This window comes from Fundulus heteroclitus, chromosome 1 (assembly GCF_011125445.2).
Source record: "Fundulus heteroclitus isolate FHET01 chromosome 1, MU-UCD_Fhet_4.1, whole genome shotgun sequence".
NCBI classification, from domain to species: domain Eukaryota; kingdom Metazoa; phylum Chordata; class Actinopteri; order Cyprinodontiformes; family Fundulidae; genus Fundulus; species Fundulus heteroclitus.
The window spans coordinates 13,185,329-13,205,647 of record NC_046361.1 but is presented as its reverse complement, the minus strand read 5'-3'; the positions used below and the strand labels follow the sequence as shown (position 1 = coordinate 13,205,647).

The window sequence follows — 20,319 nt, the reverse complement described above, 5'->3', positions numbered from 1 at the left end:
GACCAAAGAACCTCCTTTTTCCACTTTGTCCAACAAGACTGTCAACAGGACATAAAGCTTTCTTTCCACAGTTGTTCTCTTCTTGCCGTTCCTCCATGAAGGCCATATTTGTGAAATGCACCACTAATAATTCTCCCATCAACAGATTCTCTGATTAATTGTATTCTTGCCCAAATTGTCAGTTTAGGTAATGGCCCGTGTCTTGTTAGGTCTGCTGTTGCAGTCTTTCCATTCTCAGATTACCAATTGAGTAGTGCTGGGTGAGATCCACAAAGCTATGGATATTGGTATGCAACCTAATTCTGCTAAAACATATTTTAAACTTTCTCCCTGACCTGCATGATATGTTCCTTTTTATACATAAAGCTGTTTTTTGACTAACGTTCTCCATCAAACTCCTGAGATGCTTACAAGTTTGGTGGCCATAGATTGTGCTTGATACATTTAGAAATATAAGAGAGGCCAAATACAAATGAGAATCACACTTTCTAGATTTTTCTTCAATAAATGTTAAAGAATTATATATAATTTACCTTACTTTCACAACAATGCACTATTTTCTGTTGGTATAGTATACAATTTTTAAAAAATTAGGTTCATGGTGGTAAAGTGACAAAATATGAAAAAAAAACCTCAAGGGCTATGAATACTTCTGTAAAGCAATTTAGCCCAAAACATTTTAAGGTCAGCATAACCCCAACATCTGAAGACCTAAGTTACATAAACCTCATCAACACAGTCAAGTGAAAAATCAGCAAAGATAATTTTCTATGGGTTCAGTTACCGATCAACACAGAGGCAGCATTATGTCGAGGATCATATGGACTCTTCCCTTTACCGTCCTCCACCTTAGAGGGGTCGATCCTAAAGACGTGGTCCTGGCGGGGAAACCAGATCACAAAGAAAATGATTGTTATGCTACAGAGTAAGCCAGCTCCCCTATGAAATGTTACTTTTCTACTTTGATGAAGGGTGTTTGTGTCAGTTTTGTCCCTTTACCTCCATCCTGTGTCCCACCTCCACAAAGGCACAGGTAGGGTGGAAGGCCCCGGTTCCACAGGCGTACAGGTGGGTACGGTTATAGTGGTGCACGATCTTCACATAGTTCACACAGTCAGACTAAAACACACATAGACACACGCAGATTGTTTTTACTTCAACTATACAATAGGTAGGAGTTGAAATAGTGATATTTTTGTTTCTGTGCCAACAGGTTTGGTATCAATACTTCTCCTGAGCATCATGAACCACATATATAAAGATTTCACTAGTTCACTGGGAGCTGTACCAGGCTAAAGTTGGACAGTCTGTCCTTGAGCTTATTGATGCACATTCCTCGCATATCTCCTCACGCTCTCTGCCTGTGACAACACGGCCAAGCGCTTAGATCAAACTCCAGCACAGTGTTGTGACGCTCTTTGTGTCTTGGCTAAACACACATGCCTGCAGTATGTTTTTATAGCAGTGTCCACAGTAATCCATATGCAATTTGAAATCCAAATGCACTAAACTGAACAAGTTTACCTCAGATCCTTTGAAAACAAGAAACCTGGAGTTCATCACCATAATCTTTTGTTGCACCTGATGGTCAAAACCATTTCTCGTCAACTTCGACATTCTCCTGCATATTCACCATTTTCACCATCTTGACCTCTTTCTGATCCTTCTTTGTCCTATTGGACTGCATGTTATTGATACTGAGACACATCTGTCTATTGCAGAGTCAGATTACAGTAAGCTTGCTCTCAAGGGACAGCTAACAAATGACTTAGGGTATGTTGAGAGAGTACAAGATAGATTGACTGTGCAACCTTAGAACATTGAGCTTTGAGTGGCCCATTAAATGATGAGAGCGTGGACAAAATAATGAGCATATTACTATTATCATTAAGGACATTTTCTCTAGGGGTGTTTATTATATATAATTGATTTGATTGTCTACAAAAAAAATAGCAGTAGCAGCAAGAATGGGCAAGAAGTACAAAGTGTCCCTGGTGTTGAGGCGGTGACACACAAACTGCATTGACAGCAAATTATGCAGGTCATCGGTGCTTTTCAGCCGGTATGGAAACCAGAATTATAAGGTTGGAGCTGTCGGAGAATAAGTTGTTGCTGTTGGTGCACGAGGTGCTATGGAAATTGTTATTTTTGCCTACAGTTAACAATACCAGTCTGCTGTGGATATTAAACTAGCCTGGTTTAACTTCAGATGTAGCCTTTTATATTCTGCATAATAGTCTGTAATGAGATCAAGCCCTGAAGGTTCAAATTGTGATAATTAAACAGACCTGTGATTGACATCAATGATGTAACTCTAAGACTACAGTGTCTTGTGCATCTATATCATATCCACACTCTTTAAATCTTCCCATGTTTTGTCCAATAAAAAACACAAATTTCAGTCTACTTTATTGGATTATATGAGATAAACTGACACATAGTGGATGTAATTGGAAAATGTAAAAAAAAATATGATGCTCGGTTTTTCAATTTTTTTTACTGATAAAAATCTGAAAAGTGTGCATTTCTTCTTATTCCCCCTTTTCTCTGATACTCTTGTAGAAACTATGTGCAACCTAATGCCTGTAATTTATTTTCAGGATAAATCAAGCTGTTCTATGAAGACCTCAGAGGTTATTTCGTGAACATTAGTGATAAACAGCATCAAGGAGACCAGAATCACTCCTGACAGGTCAAGGATAGTTGTGGAGAAGCATGGTTGCATTATCAAACAATATCTCAAGCTTTGTACATGTCAGACTAGACTGATTAATTCCTCTTTTGAAAACTGGAAGGGTATGCCAAAACCACAAAGCTACCACAAAACCTAGCCTGACAGGCCAGTCAAGGACAGCATTAATCAGAGAGGCAGGAAGGGCTCCATAGTAACTCTGAAGGAGCTACGGAGATTAACCGCTCAGTTTATCAATAGGGAAGCTATTATCTGTGTGCGCCATAAATTTGGGTTTTAAATAAAAGTGGATTTAAGAAAGCCATTGTTGTAAGAAAGCCATAAAAAGTCCTGTTTGTAGTTTACCACAAGCCATGTAAGTAACAAAGAAAACATGTTGAAGAAGGAGCTCTAGGCAGATAAATCAACACTGAACTCGGTGGTGGCAGCATCATGCTATGGAAATGCTTTTATTCAGCATGAACAGAGAAGATGGCCAGAGAAGTAACGTGAAGATGGATAGAGCTCAAAACCTGTTAAAGGCCAACAGACTTGATATTATGGACAAGGTGTACCTTGCAGCATGGCAGTCATAATGAAAGGATTCATTTCAAATCATAACCATGTGTTGGAAAAGTTAAAGTCCAGACCTCAATCCAATTGAAAGTAGATGTTCACAGATGCTTTCCTTCTAAACTGACTAAGCTTGAACTAGTAGACACCTACCACAAAAGACTTGCAAGAGTAATTGCAGCAAATGATGGTTCTATAAAGTACTGCCTTAAGGGGGCTAAATACAACCGCAAAGTTAAATTTTAAGATATTTGTTACACTTTTTCCTCTTTTCTTAAGTATATAATTTTCTTTTCTCTCTAATTATCCACTACTTCATAATGGATATCACCTAACATACCCATAAAATATGTTTACAAATTTGTGGTTTCAACACAACAAATCGGATTAAGTTCAAAGAATCTAATTAAATTTGCAAGGCATGGTGCTTTTTGTGTACCTGCATATATAACTCTTTGTCTACAGAAGTAAAGGTGTTAAAAGGGGAAAAAATAGGCAAAATATCAAGCAATATAATCTCTTTGTAAAATTGAAGATTAGCTTTGCAGTTTTTCAAACACAAATATTCCTATATTAAAATGTAACAGTGTAAAGTTTGACTCAACGTTTTCAATATGAATGTACATTACATCTTCAATCTAAATTTTAAACCTTATTTTGTGTAGTTAGGTTTTCGTTTCTACATTGGTGTCATCACGTGATGAGACAGTCTGGAAAGCTGTGGTTCTTTAATGGGATGGTGGAGAAATTGTGCAGGACAGCATTTAAAAGATGCCTCAAAGGCACAGAGGACAGGGACAGTGACTTATGTCAGCAATCACTTTTTCTCAAAAGGGGGTTTGTGCATCTGTCTGTGCTGGTGGGGGATGTTGAAGGGTTCAATGAGCAACCTTTGGCCTTCCGCTGACTCATTAGTTGAAACAGTGAGCAAAAAAAAGCAGGCTGTGACCTCAACACGGCCTCATTTGACATCTCACCATCACCTCTTCCAAAGCTGTATTGTTCCATTGAGGACTTCTTTTTGTTCCATTAACCCTTTGTCTATCCTGGAGATGATTAACCTGATCAATTTGTTTTTCTGTCCTCTGGTCTGTCTGTTTTGATAAATAATTGTACCTATACATAATCAACGTGGCAGCAATGTATTTATACTGTTTGAAATGGTTCTTTAATTGCATTCATTCTTTTCCTCGTGTATGGTTTCCTTTATACGTTTCTGTCTCACATTTCTCAAATGTTTTAGACACATATCTTTATCACAATGCAGCTTAAATTGCAACTGAATTAGTTTATACTTCACTTCTTGATTAAACTGTACTCCAGGAGGCTTTAAAGTTATTAGTTGGATTTTGAGTTGACTTGACTGGAATGGCGGTGCACCAAAGATGTACATTAGGTACACAATAGTCCAGGAATGCCTTTGATCACCTCTGACAATCAGGACAAACCATCTGACTCAACCTGTTTGACATTTTCCATTCCATTTCTTTCATTTTTCTGGACCATCTACGAATTGTAGGTAAAATTGGTTTCTTTTTAAAGCTCTTGTTTTAACTAAGCTATTGATTTGACATTATTTCTGAGATGAAAGTTTGGTTTAAACTCACCTTCAAACTATTTGGTAAAGACACTGGCAGCTTTCTGGCAGCATTTTTATGATCCCTAAGTTTTTGAGTTTTTCTGGGTTTCCTTATGTCTTTTTCTTGCCTGTTGTTTATGTTCTCTAGGTGCTGCCATTTTAGTTCATGCATTTGTGGATTAGGTTCTTAGTTCATCCATGTGATGAATTGGTGAGGACTGATGAAGGGAGGTTTGCTCTTTTCATCTGTCACAGAAAGTGCAGACGCTGCTGTGCCACTCATGCTTCTATAAATGGGAATGTAGCCTCTGTCATAATTATTTCAGATAATCTTAATGTGTGTTCAGAATCCTATAAAGTTATGGTGCCACCTCTTATTATGAAAATATCTGCTAACACTGAGACGGTCAGTCCTCCTCAGTCTGCCTGCTGAAAGAGCTCTGCAAATGTGTGGAAGAAAAGGTTCTCCTTTAAAAAATCTAACTTTAATTTTCAGCAAAAACACTAAAAGTGTTCCTTCTCAGCTGACCTACTCTGTACATTCTGTAGCCTCTCCAAACTTGTCACCAAGATGCTTTAACTGTTTTCAAAGATACTGAGTTCTGTTTTCACTGCATTTGTGGCAGAGGACAGGTGAATGGGAGCTTCAACCAGGATTACAACTCAGAGTTTGGTTGCCAAAATATCTTGTTCTTTTAATGAGGACTTTTTATTGTTTTGCATTCTTAAACAAAATTAAAAATACTCTCAGATATGGAAAAATTGTTTACAATATGCAGACATTCATTAAATTAATCTTTCGTCACATGTCCTAAAACACTGCACACATGGTCGACCATAGCAATATTGCCTTGTTTCTAAAATAAATTAAAATCTGGTAATGAGCCTGATTCCAGCGGATTTTCTAGGATAATAAAGGATTGCTGTGGGAAAATTCAACCAATCCCAAATGCTTTATCATTCGCACAGAACATCACGCCAAAGGTTCAGGGTAGTATCAAAAACAGTGTCCCCATGCTTAGCCCAGTTTGGGGTTAACTTTCTATCCAGGTAATCTTTCTTCTTTATCCTGGTTGATGCAATGGAAGCTGTGGGTGTTTAAGACTGCCTCCAACAAACTAACCTGGTTCATGGAAAATGTCCCTGAAGTGAAGATGCAATAATCACTTTCATCTATGGATTTATAAACAGCTCCAGAGCGACACTCAGAGTCCTGAGTCAGACTAAGTGTCTCAGTGAAGCATCAACTGTTTATTGCTGCTGTCTGTCTGTGTTTATGTGAACACCGCTCTCTTTGTTTGGAAGCTGTCCTGTATATGCCCATCTGTGAGAGTGATGAACTGCCTCAATAGAGGCAACCGTTTCACCCTATTTAATGCCTCATCCAGGTTGGGTCATGCCTAGTTTTTGCAAAAATAACAATATTAGGCTTTGCGTCTTAAAATCCTGAAAGAGTTTGATAAATGCAAAAATAATGAGTTTATTTTTATTTATATTTTTAAAAAAAGTTGCGTAAGTAGAACACAGGAAAAAGACAAAGACAAGGAAAAGGTGGGGGACAGACAGAAGACCCACATAGACGGGTGATAAAACAGACTTCTCTGTAATTTGGGTCAAAAATGTAAGGCCAGGGCTGTTCCTGTGTGGGCGAGTTTCCACTTAGAAATGAGAAAAAAGAATAATAATAAGTGAGGAGGAAAGGTTCCCCAGAAGTCAAAATCAAAAAAAAAAAAAAAAACTCGGCATGCAAGAAGACTTTTGATACTCTCAGTGTTTAAAAATGTCCTTATACCTTTTTGTTTAATCTTTTTTTCTTCATTTTCAGAAACAATTTTAAACTTTGTTTGCACCATTCATCACCTGCGTCATTACTTTCTCTTTCAGACACAAAAACACGCCGAAACCTGAACACACACACAGTCCATCTTCTGGTCATTTGAAACTGGAGCCTGGATTTTCGTATGAATGGAGCTCGTTGTCTGTCTGCTACAGCTGTGTAATCACACTGATGACGGGTTTGCGTTACACACACACACACACACACACACACACACACACACACACACACACACACACACACACACACACACACACACACACTGGATACTTTATACATAACGTATAAATCACATTCTGATTAAACATTAAAATTGAACATGCATATATATTAAAAACATGTGCAAAAAGGCACAAGGAACTTTCAGACTTTCAGAAGATGTATAGCCTAGCATGTGAATTTAATCCCGGGAAGTCTTTGTTACTTTGGTAATCCCTAAATCAGTCAGTGTGGTTGAACCAGATTTTACATATATACTCATGTGTATGACAATCTGTGATACCAGACCAAAGAGAAAAAAAATACTTCTGTGTTTAAACTTTAATTCAAACTGTTGACCAAAGAAAAGTCAATCAATTCTGACAAGCATCAAACTCGAGCTTGAGAATAATTACATGCTTTGACTCAGTTCTTCCTATGCTGTTGGTCAGTAGCTACCATAGATTGTCACGGTCACAGAATATAGTATGTTTTACATATTACCCGCTCTCTAAGTTCTTAAACCTAAACAAGAATAGCAACGTAATTTAGGATATTTATTTTCATGTCAGCAATGACCTTTCCAAGAGATCTGCTATGCTTCCTAATATTTTCTCTCACTGTCAACATGCTCCTTTAGGTAAGTATTGATGGGCATTGCCTTCCTATGGATTTCCCTGGCATTAGCGACCACAGAGGCTGGAGCTGCAGAAAGCAGTTAAGAGGGAACCAAGCAGATAACCCACGGATGGCAAGGACTTCACACATGTGGCATGCATAAACAGATGGCCAGATATCTTGGGGCAGTATGGACACGTGGATATCACTGGAGCCAAGCTCTTTCAGTCTAATGGTGACAAGTATAGAAGATAACAGAAGATAACATGGGAGGAGTCGACCAATCCTGAGCAGGTTCATCTATATAAGCTGACGTAACTGAGAGTTGGGCTCTCTCTCGTGTATGGAAATCTACCTGCCACACATTGATGTATGAGAGTCCTGTACTGAATCTGTAAACATCCCTCTGCCTTGTTAGATATAACATGTTAAAGTATAGTTTCTGTTTCAAGAGTCTTTTTACTACATACTACATAAGTCTAGAGTAGAGAAGACCCATTTTTTCAGGTAAAGAACCTGGGAGAACCATAACAGGGTACGGTAAATTCATATTAAACTGCAGCCCATTTGATTTTAGGATTAATGTGGCTAGTAATAATTACACCACTTTGAGGCACTCAGAAAATGTGCAAAAGACATTGAACTTTTATCAGAGACACATTGGATAGAAGAATAAAATAAGATCCTGTTGTCATGGCAAAAATAATGTACCCTGTCTTCACACAGAAATTACTTTAAATTTTACAACATTTCCCAATACCAACATAATTTATCAAACGGGTGATGCAAATGGGAAAAGGATACTTCAAATGTATGACAGGACTGGATTTTCAACTAAATTCACATTACATCCTTATATTTAGACTGATGTAATGTGCATTTCTCCCTACATAACTATACTTTCCAAAAATAATAAACAGCCTCACAGCAACTTAAGCACAATCATTGTGAGAAAAATGAATTTGATCTTTATAGTGATTTACATCTTCAGTTTCTAAGTGTTTTTCAGTGTAAATCTCAGTCACGTGGGGTTTAAAATAACTAGCTTTTGAGGAAGTGATCTCACCACATGGCAGGTCTAAAAGTAGTGCTGCACCTTGTTATTGCATGTTATCAGTTTACATGGAGTGATTCTGTCTTGTGATGACTCCCATGACTCCAGTGGATTAAAAGGTAGTATTGTGTTGGCCCGGGTAGGAGTGGATACCTCCATAGGCCTCTTATTTCTCTGTGCTGCGTACAGTGTGTGATGACTGTAGGCTGATACGAAGTTTAAAGGTTCATAAATAAGAACTTATGATGTTGTGCTTAGTAATTGTGCTTTTTAGCCCAAAAAGAAACTCACTGTATGATAATAATCCTGGCTTTTTTCTGCAATAAAGTTCTCACTGAACTAAAAGATTTTACTATTTTTAAATTTTTCAGAGAAACATTGAAAATGTTTCTGTTTTTACTCATACTTTATATCTCAAAACCTGAAAAAAATTAGAAGAAAGCAGAACTCACAGTGATGTCCTTGCCAGCCCAGTTACATTCCTCTCGCCAGTCAACAGGAGCAGGCCAATAGATCTGAAAAATTGAAGAAAATGTCAGAAAAACATCAGCTGTTCAAAACCTTTATGAAGACTGATTCACATCTTTTGTTGTGGTCCGGTAGGTATTTAAAAAATGTCAGTTTTGTTGAAAGGTCTTCCTTTTTGGCTACCCATGCTTTTCTCCAGCTCACTTCCTGTCTCTTCCCTCTGTCTAGATCTGTTATTTCCCATTTCATCTACTCCTGTGATACCTTCCTCCCCTGCACACGTGACCACAAAGTGTAAACGACATCAGCAATGGTGAACCTGCAAACCCTTGCCATAAATCAAACTTACCCATATGCAAAAGACCAACAAAGTTTTCAAATCTGACATGCCAAACATGTAATTTACTCCAAACAGCTGTGTACGCATGTTTCCACTAGACTGTGTTTTGCTTATATAGCACACATAACTACAGTTTTTGTCAGTGATACTGTACATTCTTATCGTTAAAGCACACCTGTAGTTCACAGAGTATTTTTAGGACTCTGGAAGTAAACGCCTGTAACTTAAAAAGTCGATTATGACAATTATGTGCTGTTATGTCTGAAGTTTCTGTAACAGAACTTTTTTTTTTCGTTCCAGTTCGTTCAAAACTTTTATTCTTTTGAATCTTACATTTATATGATACCCTGTATGCACTTGATTGCAAAAGGAATTTGAACATATCCACTCCTGTCCTTCTATGAAGTCCTGCTTAACCATGTTTAGCCTAATTATGAAAACAAGACAATTACTTCCTAGAAAGTGAGCAGCAAAAGCAGATTGTAAACAAGTCTTACTTTCTTACATCCTTTAAGTTGTTGCCAGTATCTTATATTAATTTTCTCTGTGATCAGCATGAAGGACAATACGAAAGCACTTTTTGGTTGAAATAAAATAAGCAGTTTGATAGCACTTCTTTATCTTACTAAATAATAAAAGAAATGTTTTTGTATTCTTTGTGTGAGCTTCCACTGAAAATATTGAATACATGAACATGTCTAAGATTAAGCATAGTGATAGGGTGGTTTTGGCTATACCTGTCAATTGGTATCATCAATGAAAAGACCTACAACATTTAAACAAATTTGACAGGTAAATATCTTTACCTTGTGCTCTTGTTTGGCAATGTTGTCCAATGAGAGTGACAGCAAGAAGTTCTTGGCCCCCACAAACAGCCGGCCCCTCTCTTCATCCAGCAGCATTGCACTGAAACAGCAGGATCGCTCAAGCTCAAATCGCCGCACTCCGTGATACTGTTGTAATTCTAAAATAAATAAATAAAAAGTATAACAAACACCATCAATATCAATATAAATAAATTAACCATGGCAATCAAATTTTAGATAATGCGTAACAGATTTATATGTTTAACTAACATTTGCAGAAAGATCTGACGGTACATTTCCCAGGGAAAACATTGTTTCTGTTCTCTTAAACATGGTTTCCAAGGAGTAAGAATTGTGATAATCTCTCAAGGTGGTCATTAGCAATTGTTTAATATTTTTTTTAGGATTATGACAAATTTGTTCACAAATTCTCTGTCTGATCTTATCAATAAAAAACAAGGAATTTTTTGGCATGGTGTGCATTAAGTTCTGATAACCATTTGAGTTTTTAAGGAAATTAGAACAAAAATGTAAAACTCAGAAGTGATAACATGAAAGTAAAAATCTAACACAGGGAATGAGAAGTGTGGTGATCTTTCACTGTATGCTATTTTACAGTATGTGATCAGTTTGATAATGGCTCTGTTGTTGCCCAAAGAATGCTTACTGTGTGTCAAATTGGATTAACCTTCTTAATTATTTACTCATAAACATTGAATTCAATATAGCTTTTTTTATAAAGCATTTTAAAGAACATACCATGCTTTTCAATTCTTCCTTTCCACATTTAAATCATTTAGTGGCAGACTGTATAAAGTTGAACTGCAATGTTTTCGTCTGAGTTCCTCACTATTGTTGCCCCACAGCCCGTCTTTGGCCCCTGTTCTGTGGTGTGTCTCAGAGCAATTTGTTTTCGTGCCATCTCTTTAAATGCAAAGGATGCACTTCACACCCCTCACACCGCTCCAGGTTGCAAGCAAAATCCCCTTAACCTTGTCACAAACATTTTTGTAGTGTGCTGGTGGACGGTGTGATGAATTGACGTGATGCCACCTGTCAATCAAGGCATGCGAGCAAACTCATGAGCTGCTGAACACAACATTGATCAACAGGGAACGACCACGTGTGTCTGTAGGTAGGTAACTGCAAGCAAATGTTAAATTTGATTGCATAATTACATTGTAACACAGTGGTAACGCTGTGAGCTTTGCTATGGCCTGTACTTGTATAGCACCTTATCAAGTCCAGAGGACCCTTAAAGTGCTTCAGGCTACATTCATTCACCCAGATACACAGAACTGTATCTAAAACTTTAAGAGAATGGGAATAAATATTGATCAAATGCTTTATATTTTAAACAAAAGAAATATGTGTTGCTCAAACAATTTGGCACTGTATTGTGCATTTCATCAGGTTTGCTAAACACATTTGGTCAGTGCTTACTGTCATTAAAGTGCATTATAAAGTGGCTTGACTATTGTGAACTTCTTCTCTTTTTTTGCTATAATTGCAAAAACTTTCTATTTTATCACAGTAACAATTAAAAGGTTACTTGTGAAAGATGTTTGCTCTCAACATGTTATTGGAATGGTATTAAATTATCAAGATCAAAATCAGCTGTCTACTGGCCTCCAATATATTCTGTGGTTAATTAAAGGATTGCATCATTTTATGTTATGTACATAAAATTTCAAGGCTATCTCTAAAGGCCAGTGACATGTGAAGAGGACAGACAAAATCCTCTGACAGTTATGGTTTCAATGGAAAAAATGAGTGTCCCTGCCGCTACAAAACTGGCAAAAACAAATCTGGGGGGAACAGTGCCCAGAAAAGTCTAACTTGTCTTTGTAAATTTAAGTTACAATAGTCAAACCAAGCCAATGGAAAAAAAAGCAAACTGTTGGCCAGAGAAATTATAAAAATATCCTCCCCCATTCTCCTAAGTTAAACGAGGAGTTTAAGAAAACAAGACCAAAGCCTTATTAATTTGTAACCGTCTTTATTAGCTTGTTATTGTTCTAGCTCTGACGCCACGTAAAAGCAGCCTGCATGACATCAGGGACACTTTATTACTGGGTCCCACTATCTTGTGGTTAAAACAACCTTGAGTCCAACATGGAGATAAATGAAATTAAAGACGACAGACTTCAATCAAATAAATGGAAGGGAATTGTGTAGACAACATAATAAAACCCAGCTGTCTGGCTAACGCTATGCCTGCAGTTACTTTAAAAGTGACATGCAGTAACAGTAAGTGAAAAGAAACTAATAATTGACCAGATTTCTTATGAATTAACGATCTGGGTAGTTTTGAAATTACTTTTTTTAGGTATATTTCAAGAATTTAAGTAAACTACCCAAAGCATTGCACTATGTAAAGACAGCGACAGTTAAAGGTCCAATCATGAAGTCCAACTACACTGAAACAACTGAAGCCCTCCCTGAAGTCGTATATTTGATTTGGAAACTCTGAGGTCTTGTACCAGCATTGACCTCAAAATCCAATATGGCTGTAGAAAAAAATTTGAGTTGCTATAATGGACTAAAAATGCTGCAGCTCGCTTTTTAACCTATACATCTAGACATGCACACATCACTCTCGCTCTCTACACCCTGCATTGGCTCCTGGTGCATTTTAGAATAGATTTTAAGATTTTATTTTTTGTTTTTAAAGCACTTTGCACACCTGCTGGTTGTTGTAAAGTGCTATATAAATAAACTTTGATTGATTGATTGCTTGATAAATACTTGTCTTTCTAATTGCTTTTTTTAATACAATGTGACAACCTTTCAGCTTTTTGAATCATGTTTCTGTAGTGTTTAAAAATGTTTAATATAAAGAATAATATATCTGTATTGGTAAAAGTGTTACCAAACTATTTGAAAAATCCTTATGTTTCTTCCTGGAAAATTGGGTTATGATATAGTTTCCAGATCCAAGTTCTGTCAGGATCTCCAGGGGAACTATTACTCAGTTTTGGTTCCTGGGGATCCTGCAGTTCATTAGTATTGGTTGTTATCTGTAGATTTGTGTTTCTGTCATATGTTAAGTTTTCTGTTCATCATTTATGTTAGTAGTTTATTTGTGGTTCTGTTTTATTCCCATTTACCTGCCTGCCCATTCTCAGTTTAGTTAGGTTGTTCTTTCTTATCTGGTCACTCTTCATACATTCCTGTTAGATTCTGTTCTCCTGCCTTTGTCATATGAATAGCCTCGCTCTCCTTCAGTCTAATTGCCTTCGCTCTCCTCACCTGTATTAATTGCTATTTAATCAGCCGGTTCAGTCTCACTTACTAGCTTTGTTTACATTGACAAAAGTAATCGTAATTAGGGGTGGTTGGAATGAAAATGTTTCATGTGAACAATCGAATTAAGCTCAATCGGATTAAGAATGAAATTGTATTGCATTGAGGGCTGGTTTATGCCGATTGATAATCGATCAATATGCATGTAAATGCTTGTCAGGGTCAAGTTGCTCCGAATGTGGCAAAAAACATGACATATTTCCACGCTATTGAGTAAGGGAAATACAGTACATTTCACTTCAAAACATTAAAAGAGCTTAAAATTGTTATTTATTCAGTACATTTCAACCATAATTAGAACCTGGTGCCAGTCAAGCCTGGGCACTTGGAAGTCAAACTCGGACACTACTCCGTTGTTTAGAATTTATTGTTGTTCAGCAAAGACTGAACTACTTGTTTTGTTTTTGTTTTTTTAGGGAAATCTGATAACTCCACATGTCAGGGTGGTTCTATTGTAAATAAAGCCAGGTCCATTTAAACGCACATTATGATATAATTAATTAATTGTATACCCACATAAATGGTAAAATCTGAATTTTAGGTTTTTTTTATGCGAATAAATTTCAATCTGACTGTGAAATTTTGTGCATATAAACATAGCTATTATTAGGGCCTCTGTTAAGCAACCTCTGCTCTGATCTCTACTCAGTCTTGTTCCTGGTTCCTGTTCCTCCTGTGATCTGTATGTTTATTTATTTGGTTGTAAATAAAATTACCTATCTACTCAATATGCGATTGATTTAGCCATAATTCTGAGTACTTTAGATGAAAACGTCTTATGTGATTGAATAATGCAAATATTTAGTTTACTTAAAAACACATAAAATGTTGTTCAGATAAAAATTAAGCTGTTTTTAATTCTGCATGCTTTTTGAACTTTAGATCATTTCAGGATTTCAATCATGCATCAAAAAGAAAACTGTACTCGGTCATTTCAATTCCCAACCTGCATGTAACCCTGAGCTGAAATTGAAGCTGCCACATATTTCAGCTGGGTAGGCAGTTGCAGTGAGCCTCCCGTCCTTGGAGAGTGACTTCAGTCTGTAATTGCCAGTTTTCAGTGATGGCAGATGTCCCTGTTTAAGCATTTGCGCCGGTCACTGAGTTGCCTTCTCTTACATTAAACTCTTAAGAAAAACTTGAAATGGATCACACAAGTGTGCCACAGCATTTTCAAGCTCACTCTGTGTTAGGCCATAGAAATTAGTAAACGGAAGCAAATGGAAAATCCTCATCATGATAGCAGAACCTTGTCTGTCTGTGTGTGTGTGTGTGTGTGTGTGTGTGTGTGTGTGTGTGTGTGTGTGTGTGTGTGTGTGTGTGTGTGTGTGTTTGTGTGTGTGTGTGTGTGTGTGTGTGTGTGTGTGTGTGTGTGTTCAGCTGCACCTTGCAGATAGATTTGTCCTTACCTTTGTATGAAAGTTTCATGCGTGGTGAGGAGGAAGAGGAAGATGAGGAGGAGGATGAAGCACGGGTCACAGTGCTGGTGGAAGAGTAGGCAGCTGCCATCCCGAGCAGCAACAGAGAGCTGCAGGTGACCATCATCATCATCATCATGGTCATCATTTTGGCACACTTTACACAAACGTCTTTATTTCCAAAGTTAGGATCTAGTGGCTTTGGTGGCTTTGAGTGCTCAACATTTGTACTGTAAGAGGATATATTTATCTGGTTCTCGTCCAGTACTATTTCACCATCATACAGTCTTTTTCTTATTTGGAAAATAACCAGTAATCTTGGCTTCTTGTTGGTGTATCTTCCAGACTTCTTTCTTCTCAAGAGTTTTCTTGATATATTCACAGGTTCTCTTATGAAGGACGACACAGATCACCTCTCACATCCAAGAAAGGGCAAAAACATTCCGCCTGGACACAGGGACCTAAAAATAGAGACACAGAGAGGGAGATGATTCAGAAATGATCACTGCTTGTGCCAGGGATGCCCTTGCATACAGACACACAAGGATACACAAACACTGAGGTATATTTAGTCTGAATCAGATTGATGCTCATGCCAGGGTGTGTCAATGCCAGCCTCTATTATGCCAGCTACGCTATAATTCCTTCACATTACTGCAAGAAACAGAGGAGCAGAGTCCAAATAACACACACACACACACACTGACCACAGTGATGGAGACAGCATGTGTGAGATAGAGATATGCAGCGACAAATGCCAAGCCAAGCACAACCTCTCCATGTCTGTGGGATTGCCAAGACAGACGACGCACTCCCGCTTTCTCTCTCCACACTGCACCAAATCATCCCATTGCTGGCAAGCCTACATATAGCTGGACGTACAAAGCCAAAGATCAATGAATGAAGGCATCATCACCTCATAACATCTGCGTGAGACTCGAGTTATTCAAAGTATTCAAAGTGTTTATTTTGAAGTGATACTGTGGTGTTGGATTAGAATTATACATCACAATGTGGCACATAACACTTTATGAGTATATTTGAGGATTTACAAAATTCAAAATGAAAAAAATGTCAATGAACACTCAACTAATTACCTGACAAATATTTATTATGTGTTCTATGAATTAACACAGCTGGATCAAGAACCCGATCATTGGTTTTTAAACCATTCAGTACAAATATCACTGTGGTGTAAAAAGGGTGCACTGGACACACACACACATACACACCTTTCTTTCAGTACTTTGGACTCTGCTGCTGGGCAGTCAGAACAATAAAGCCTTTCACTGGAAATTGTCTCCTTCATTCTATTACACCTCATAGTTGGCATTGAGTAACAAACAGGCAACCTAAGTTTTTTTCAGTTTCACCTCTTCCAACCCTCCTTACAATTAGCCCTTATCAATGCCCTTCATTTGTTGCCCTCTCCAAAAATCAGCATCTTTTTTGATGTGTGAGTTAAACATTCCCTCTTCAGGACTATAAAAGAAAATATTTATTTATTTATTTAAAATACTTTTGAAACCTAAAAATATTTTTTTCTCTCAAAACTAAATGTCCAACTAGATAAAATAAACATGTTGAATTTGAAAAACAGGCAAGAGTGTAAGGCGATCAAATGAAATTTTAAAACGTAATATTTCATCCCTACGGTGACATTTCGTGCTGTTTGCCATTTATTTCCTCCCTACTACCATTTTGTACCCACAAGCTATTTTGTACCAGGATGTTGCCATTTCCACCCCCCTTCTAAAACAGTTCCATACCTATAAACCATTTTTTGTGTCCATACAAAGTTTTTCTGTGCCCACATACTACCTTCTCCTACCCATGAACAATCAGCTTGTACATGTTGTCACCAACACGTACCTATAAAGCAAGCCATTTTATACCCATCCCTGCTTCTATTTTTTATCCATAAACAAATCATTTTATATCCACATATGTTATGTACAAAATATCTGTCCACCAAGTCACGCTGACCTTTTTACCATTATACCTACTTCAGCAAATATTAATGTTTCTGTAAGTTGATAATTTTGGTAAGGACCATTTATTTCCTGCCATTAAATGTTTTTGTACTCACATGCTCTTCTCACTTAGTTCCATTACAAACCACGTGATTTCATTTTGTACCCATACAAAAACATTTTGCATCCACACACTAGCATTTTGTACACAAATAGTGCCATTTTCTATCCCAATCAACTCTCTTATCATACCAGTAATGAAATCATTTTGTTGAAACAAACATTTCTTACCATGCATGTTGCTATTTCATCCCCACCTTTTACTCTTTTGTCGTAAATCAACACTCACAATACTAAATGCCTGTGAAAAAGTTTGTGCCTTCTAATATATTTCTTCTGGTTTTGTTTGCTTGTCACTCTGCTTCAGATCATCAAAGTTTGCTATCAGCCAAAAATTACCTATGTAACCTGGTCCTTTTTTGAGTAACAGAGATAACCATTTAAGCAATCCAGTTATTAAAAAACTTTTAATTTGCATTTACATTTGTGCCTTCATTGACATTAAACACAAATGGGAATATGTGAAAAGTTCTAAAGTGCATTGCTTATGTTTTTTTGGGGTTTTTTTTACATTTGCAAAACAAAATTTTTGTATTTTTAGCATAAATAGAAGGCTGAATGTTAAGACTGTAGGATTTAGATATAGTTTTAATATGTGAAGAGGTCAGGGGACAAAGTGCCCCCTGGGCAGCAGCTCTGTTTGCACTAAACAAGTTAAGTACCAAAATAGTGAAGATGCAAAATTACTAATAACAAACAAAAGTTTGGTCAGCAATTTTTTTATACTCTTTAGTTGTAAGTTTATTTTCTGAATTTTATTGCAGGTATATATTTGACTTGCAGTCCCTCTTATTCAGGTAATAATAACCCCTGATTTCATAGAGAGAAGGAAACATTTTTTAGCATTTAACAGGAAGCAAAAATCATGATCAAGAAGCAAGGAAATTCAAAAACCAAAAAAGAGGAGTTTTGTTGGCCTTTATGCCAGTCCTCACATTTCTTGACTGCGGTTGAACTATCATCCAAAGCTGTGGTAAAGAATTAAAATCACACATAAATCCCAAGACAGACAAAGGCAACTCACACATGCACGTACACACACAGTACAGTCAAGACTGTTGGCACTCGGTTTCATGAATAATAGAGCTATTGAGGCGTTGAGACAGGAGAACTCTCATAAGCTCATGGCAGCCAGACCACAACACAACAGGGCAGAGCTGAAAGGAGACATAAACTCCCTCATACCCTGCAGTATATAAACACACACACACACACACACACACACACACACACACACACACACACACACACATTATGAATGGACAAATACATACATTCAAGAACTGGGCAGAATGTAACCTCATTTGTACTATTTAGGTATCCACAGTAATACGTTTGTAGACTCAGCCTTGTTTAGGTTTGATGTACACACATACTGGTGCCATAAAAAAACACTAAAGTGATAACAAAGTGTTTCTCTGTCAAGCAGAAAGAAAGAGACACTGTGTGTGTTTGCACGCCCAAGGTTGTGTACAAAGCTGCAAAGATGCTTGCAGTATTTTCAAGGAGATGGACGTCAGCGCTCTTGTCAGCTGGAGCGCCGTGATTCACAAACAGGAACACACTCCAGCACAGTTCACGACAGTTCCTGGGAGTGGCTTAGGCTTCGGCAAGGTCCTTATGCTCCTATTGGCTTGTATAACCCAAACAACTGGTCCCATTGTCCCTCAGAGCCTCCGAGAGCTGTGTGTGTGTGCATTGCAATGTCCGATGTTGTCTATATGAGCCATCATCAGTTCAAAAGCATTGTTTCTTTGAACTAACTACAGACAACCACCTTTGCATATTTATACACAAGTGATCAGGGTACTTATCTCAACAACAAACACCTCCTAGTTAGCACCCAGGTTTGCAAACACACTCTTCAGCATGAGTACTCAAACTCGCTGCATGCTCTATAATGCATCTTAATAATAGAAAAAAAGCCACTGGGATCACCGACACTTGCATTCAATTCAGCCTCAATAGACATTGAGCAGCAGCATGCCAGGAGGGAATGGATTAAAAATAAAGACAGACAGAGATTCAAAGGGGGAAGACGAGGGGCCAAGCTGTCCTGTCAAAAACCAGCCTAAATAAGACTGGCAGACAAAGCAGTTCGCCTCCAGGGTGAGACGCGCCTTTGCACAGAGAGGTTAGAGTGCCACACAATAATACCACAACCAAGAATGAATGAATGAATATTAGCAACTTAACTTCTAGCCTTTTCCCCCCACCGGGTGGGAAAAAGAAGAAATGTTTTAGACAATGATGGTCAGATGAACACCAAATGAATCCAAATGCTTGGTTTATACTGCTGTTTAAACCAAACAGTTACCTTGTTTCCATTAACAGTTTTTATGTGCATTTTGAAGTGTTGCATTAGATAAGGTGGATAAAAACGCTTACGCTCATTTGAGGTGTTTTTATGCCTTTCCCAAAAAAGCGTTAATTTGCGAAACAGGAGTTGGAACCACATTTGCTGAATAAGTTCTGACATAGCAAACATTTACCTCACATGACTGATCGACTGTTTCCACTTTTGCCGTATTCCTGGATATTCACATAACACATATAGGATGGCATTTCTTACTCTACGTCTCCGGACTGCATGTCAAAACATGGGTTGACATGATAGAACAAATACAACTAGCCTGATAGCAACACATTCCTTTAAACCTCTCTCATTTTTGTTTTAGATGTGTGGTCAATGCTAGTTTGCAACCTCTACATCCTGTTTACTACAGCCATGCATAATGACAGCTTCTGCCAAAATTCACATTTTCTTTTTTTAAACATTTGAAATGTTTGCTCAAAATTCACATGAGAACTGGATGGAAACATGGCTGCTGTCAAAAATTGTAACTCGGGTTAGAGAAGATACCGTATTTTATGGACTATAAGGCGCATTTAAAATTCTTACATTTTTCTCAAAAATTGATGGTGCGCCCTATAATCCTGTGTGCCTTATAAATGATTATCACTGATTATTATGATTATTATTATGATATATGATTATTATACTGTCTGATATTATTTGGTACAATGCGCTCAAAAATCTGTTAAAATGTGTAAGTATGACTTTGGTAAACAACAAAGCAGCTCCACTCAATGGATATTCGGAGCCTTACGGTACACTGTGACTACCTGACAGGCCCCCTGAGCTGTCTACAAGACTGCCTGACTGAAATGTCTAAACTAGAAGTCCATGTAACATACAAGTTCATGTAAGGCAGCCCGCACCCGAAGTGTGCGCTAGCAACAATAACACAGGTTATGTTTATTTTGGCCTAAAAATAACTTTTATGTTTATTGGACTACTCTTCCCTGTTAGAAACAGAATCTTCTAAACCACGTCAAGTCATGTTTGTGGGTTTTT

At 37.5% G+C, this 20,319-nt stretch overlaps 1 protein-coding gene across 3 annotated transcripts in view; it reads right to left on the bottom strand.

Annotated features, from left to right (window-relative positions):
- sema3b (sema domain, immunoglobulin domain (Ig), short basic domain, secreted, (semaphorin) 3B) overlaps positions 1 to 20,319 on the bottom strand; it is a 101,071-nt gene that overhangs the window by 16,940 nt on the left and 63,812 nt on the right. For all 3 annotated transcript variants that reach the window (XM_012866775.3, XM_012866777.3, XM_012866776.3), the window contains exons 2-6: positions 14,860 to 15,329; positions 10,145 to 10,302; positions 8,983 to 9,045; positions 1,000 to 1,119; positions 785 to 878 (exon numbers count right to left, since the gene is read on the bottom strand). In XM_012866775.3, the coding sequence (XP_012722229.1) occupies positions 785 to 878; positions 1,000 to 1,119; positions 8,983 to 9,045; positions 10,145 to 10,302; positions 14,860 to 15,016 (592 nt within the window). In that variant the 5' untranslated portion in view covers positions 15,017 to 15,329. The remainder of the gene's footprint in view (positions 1 to 784; positions 879 to 999; positions 1,120 to 8,982; positions 9,046 to 10,144; positions 10,303 to 14,859; positions 15,330 to 20,319) is intronic.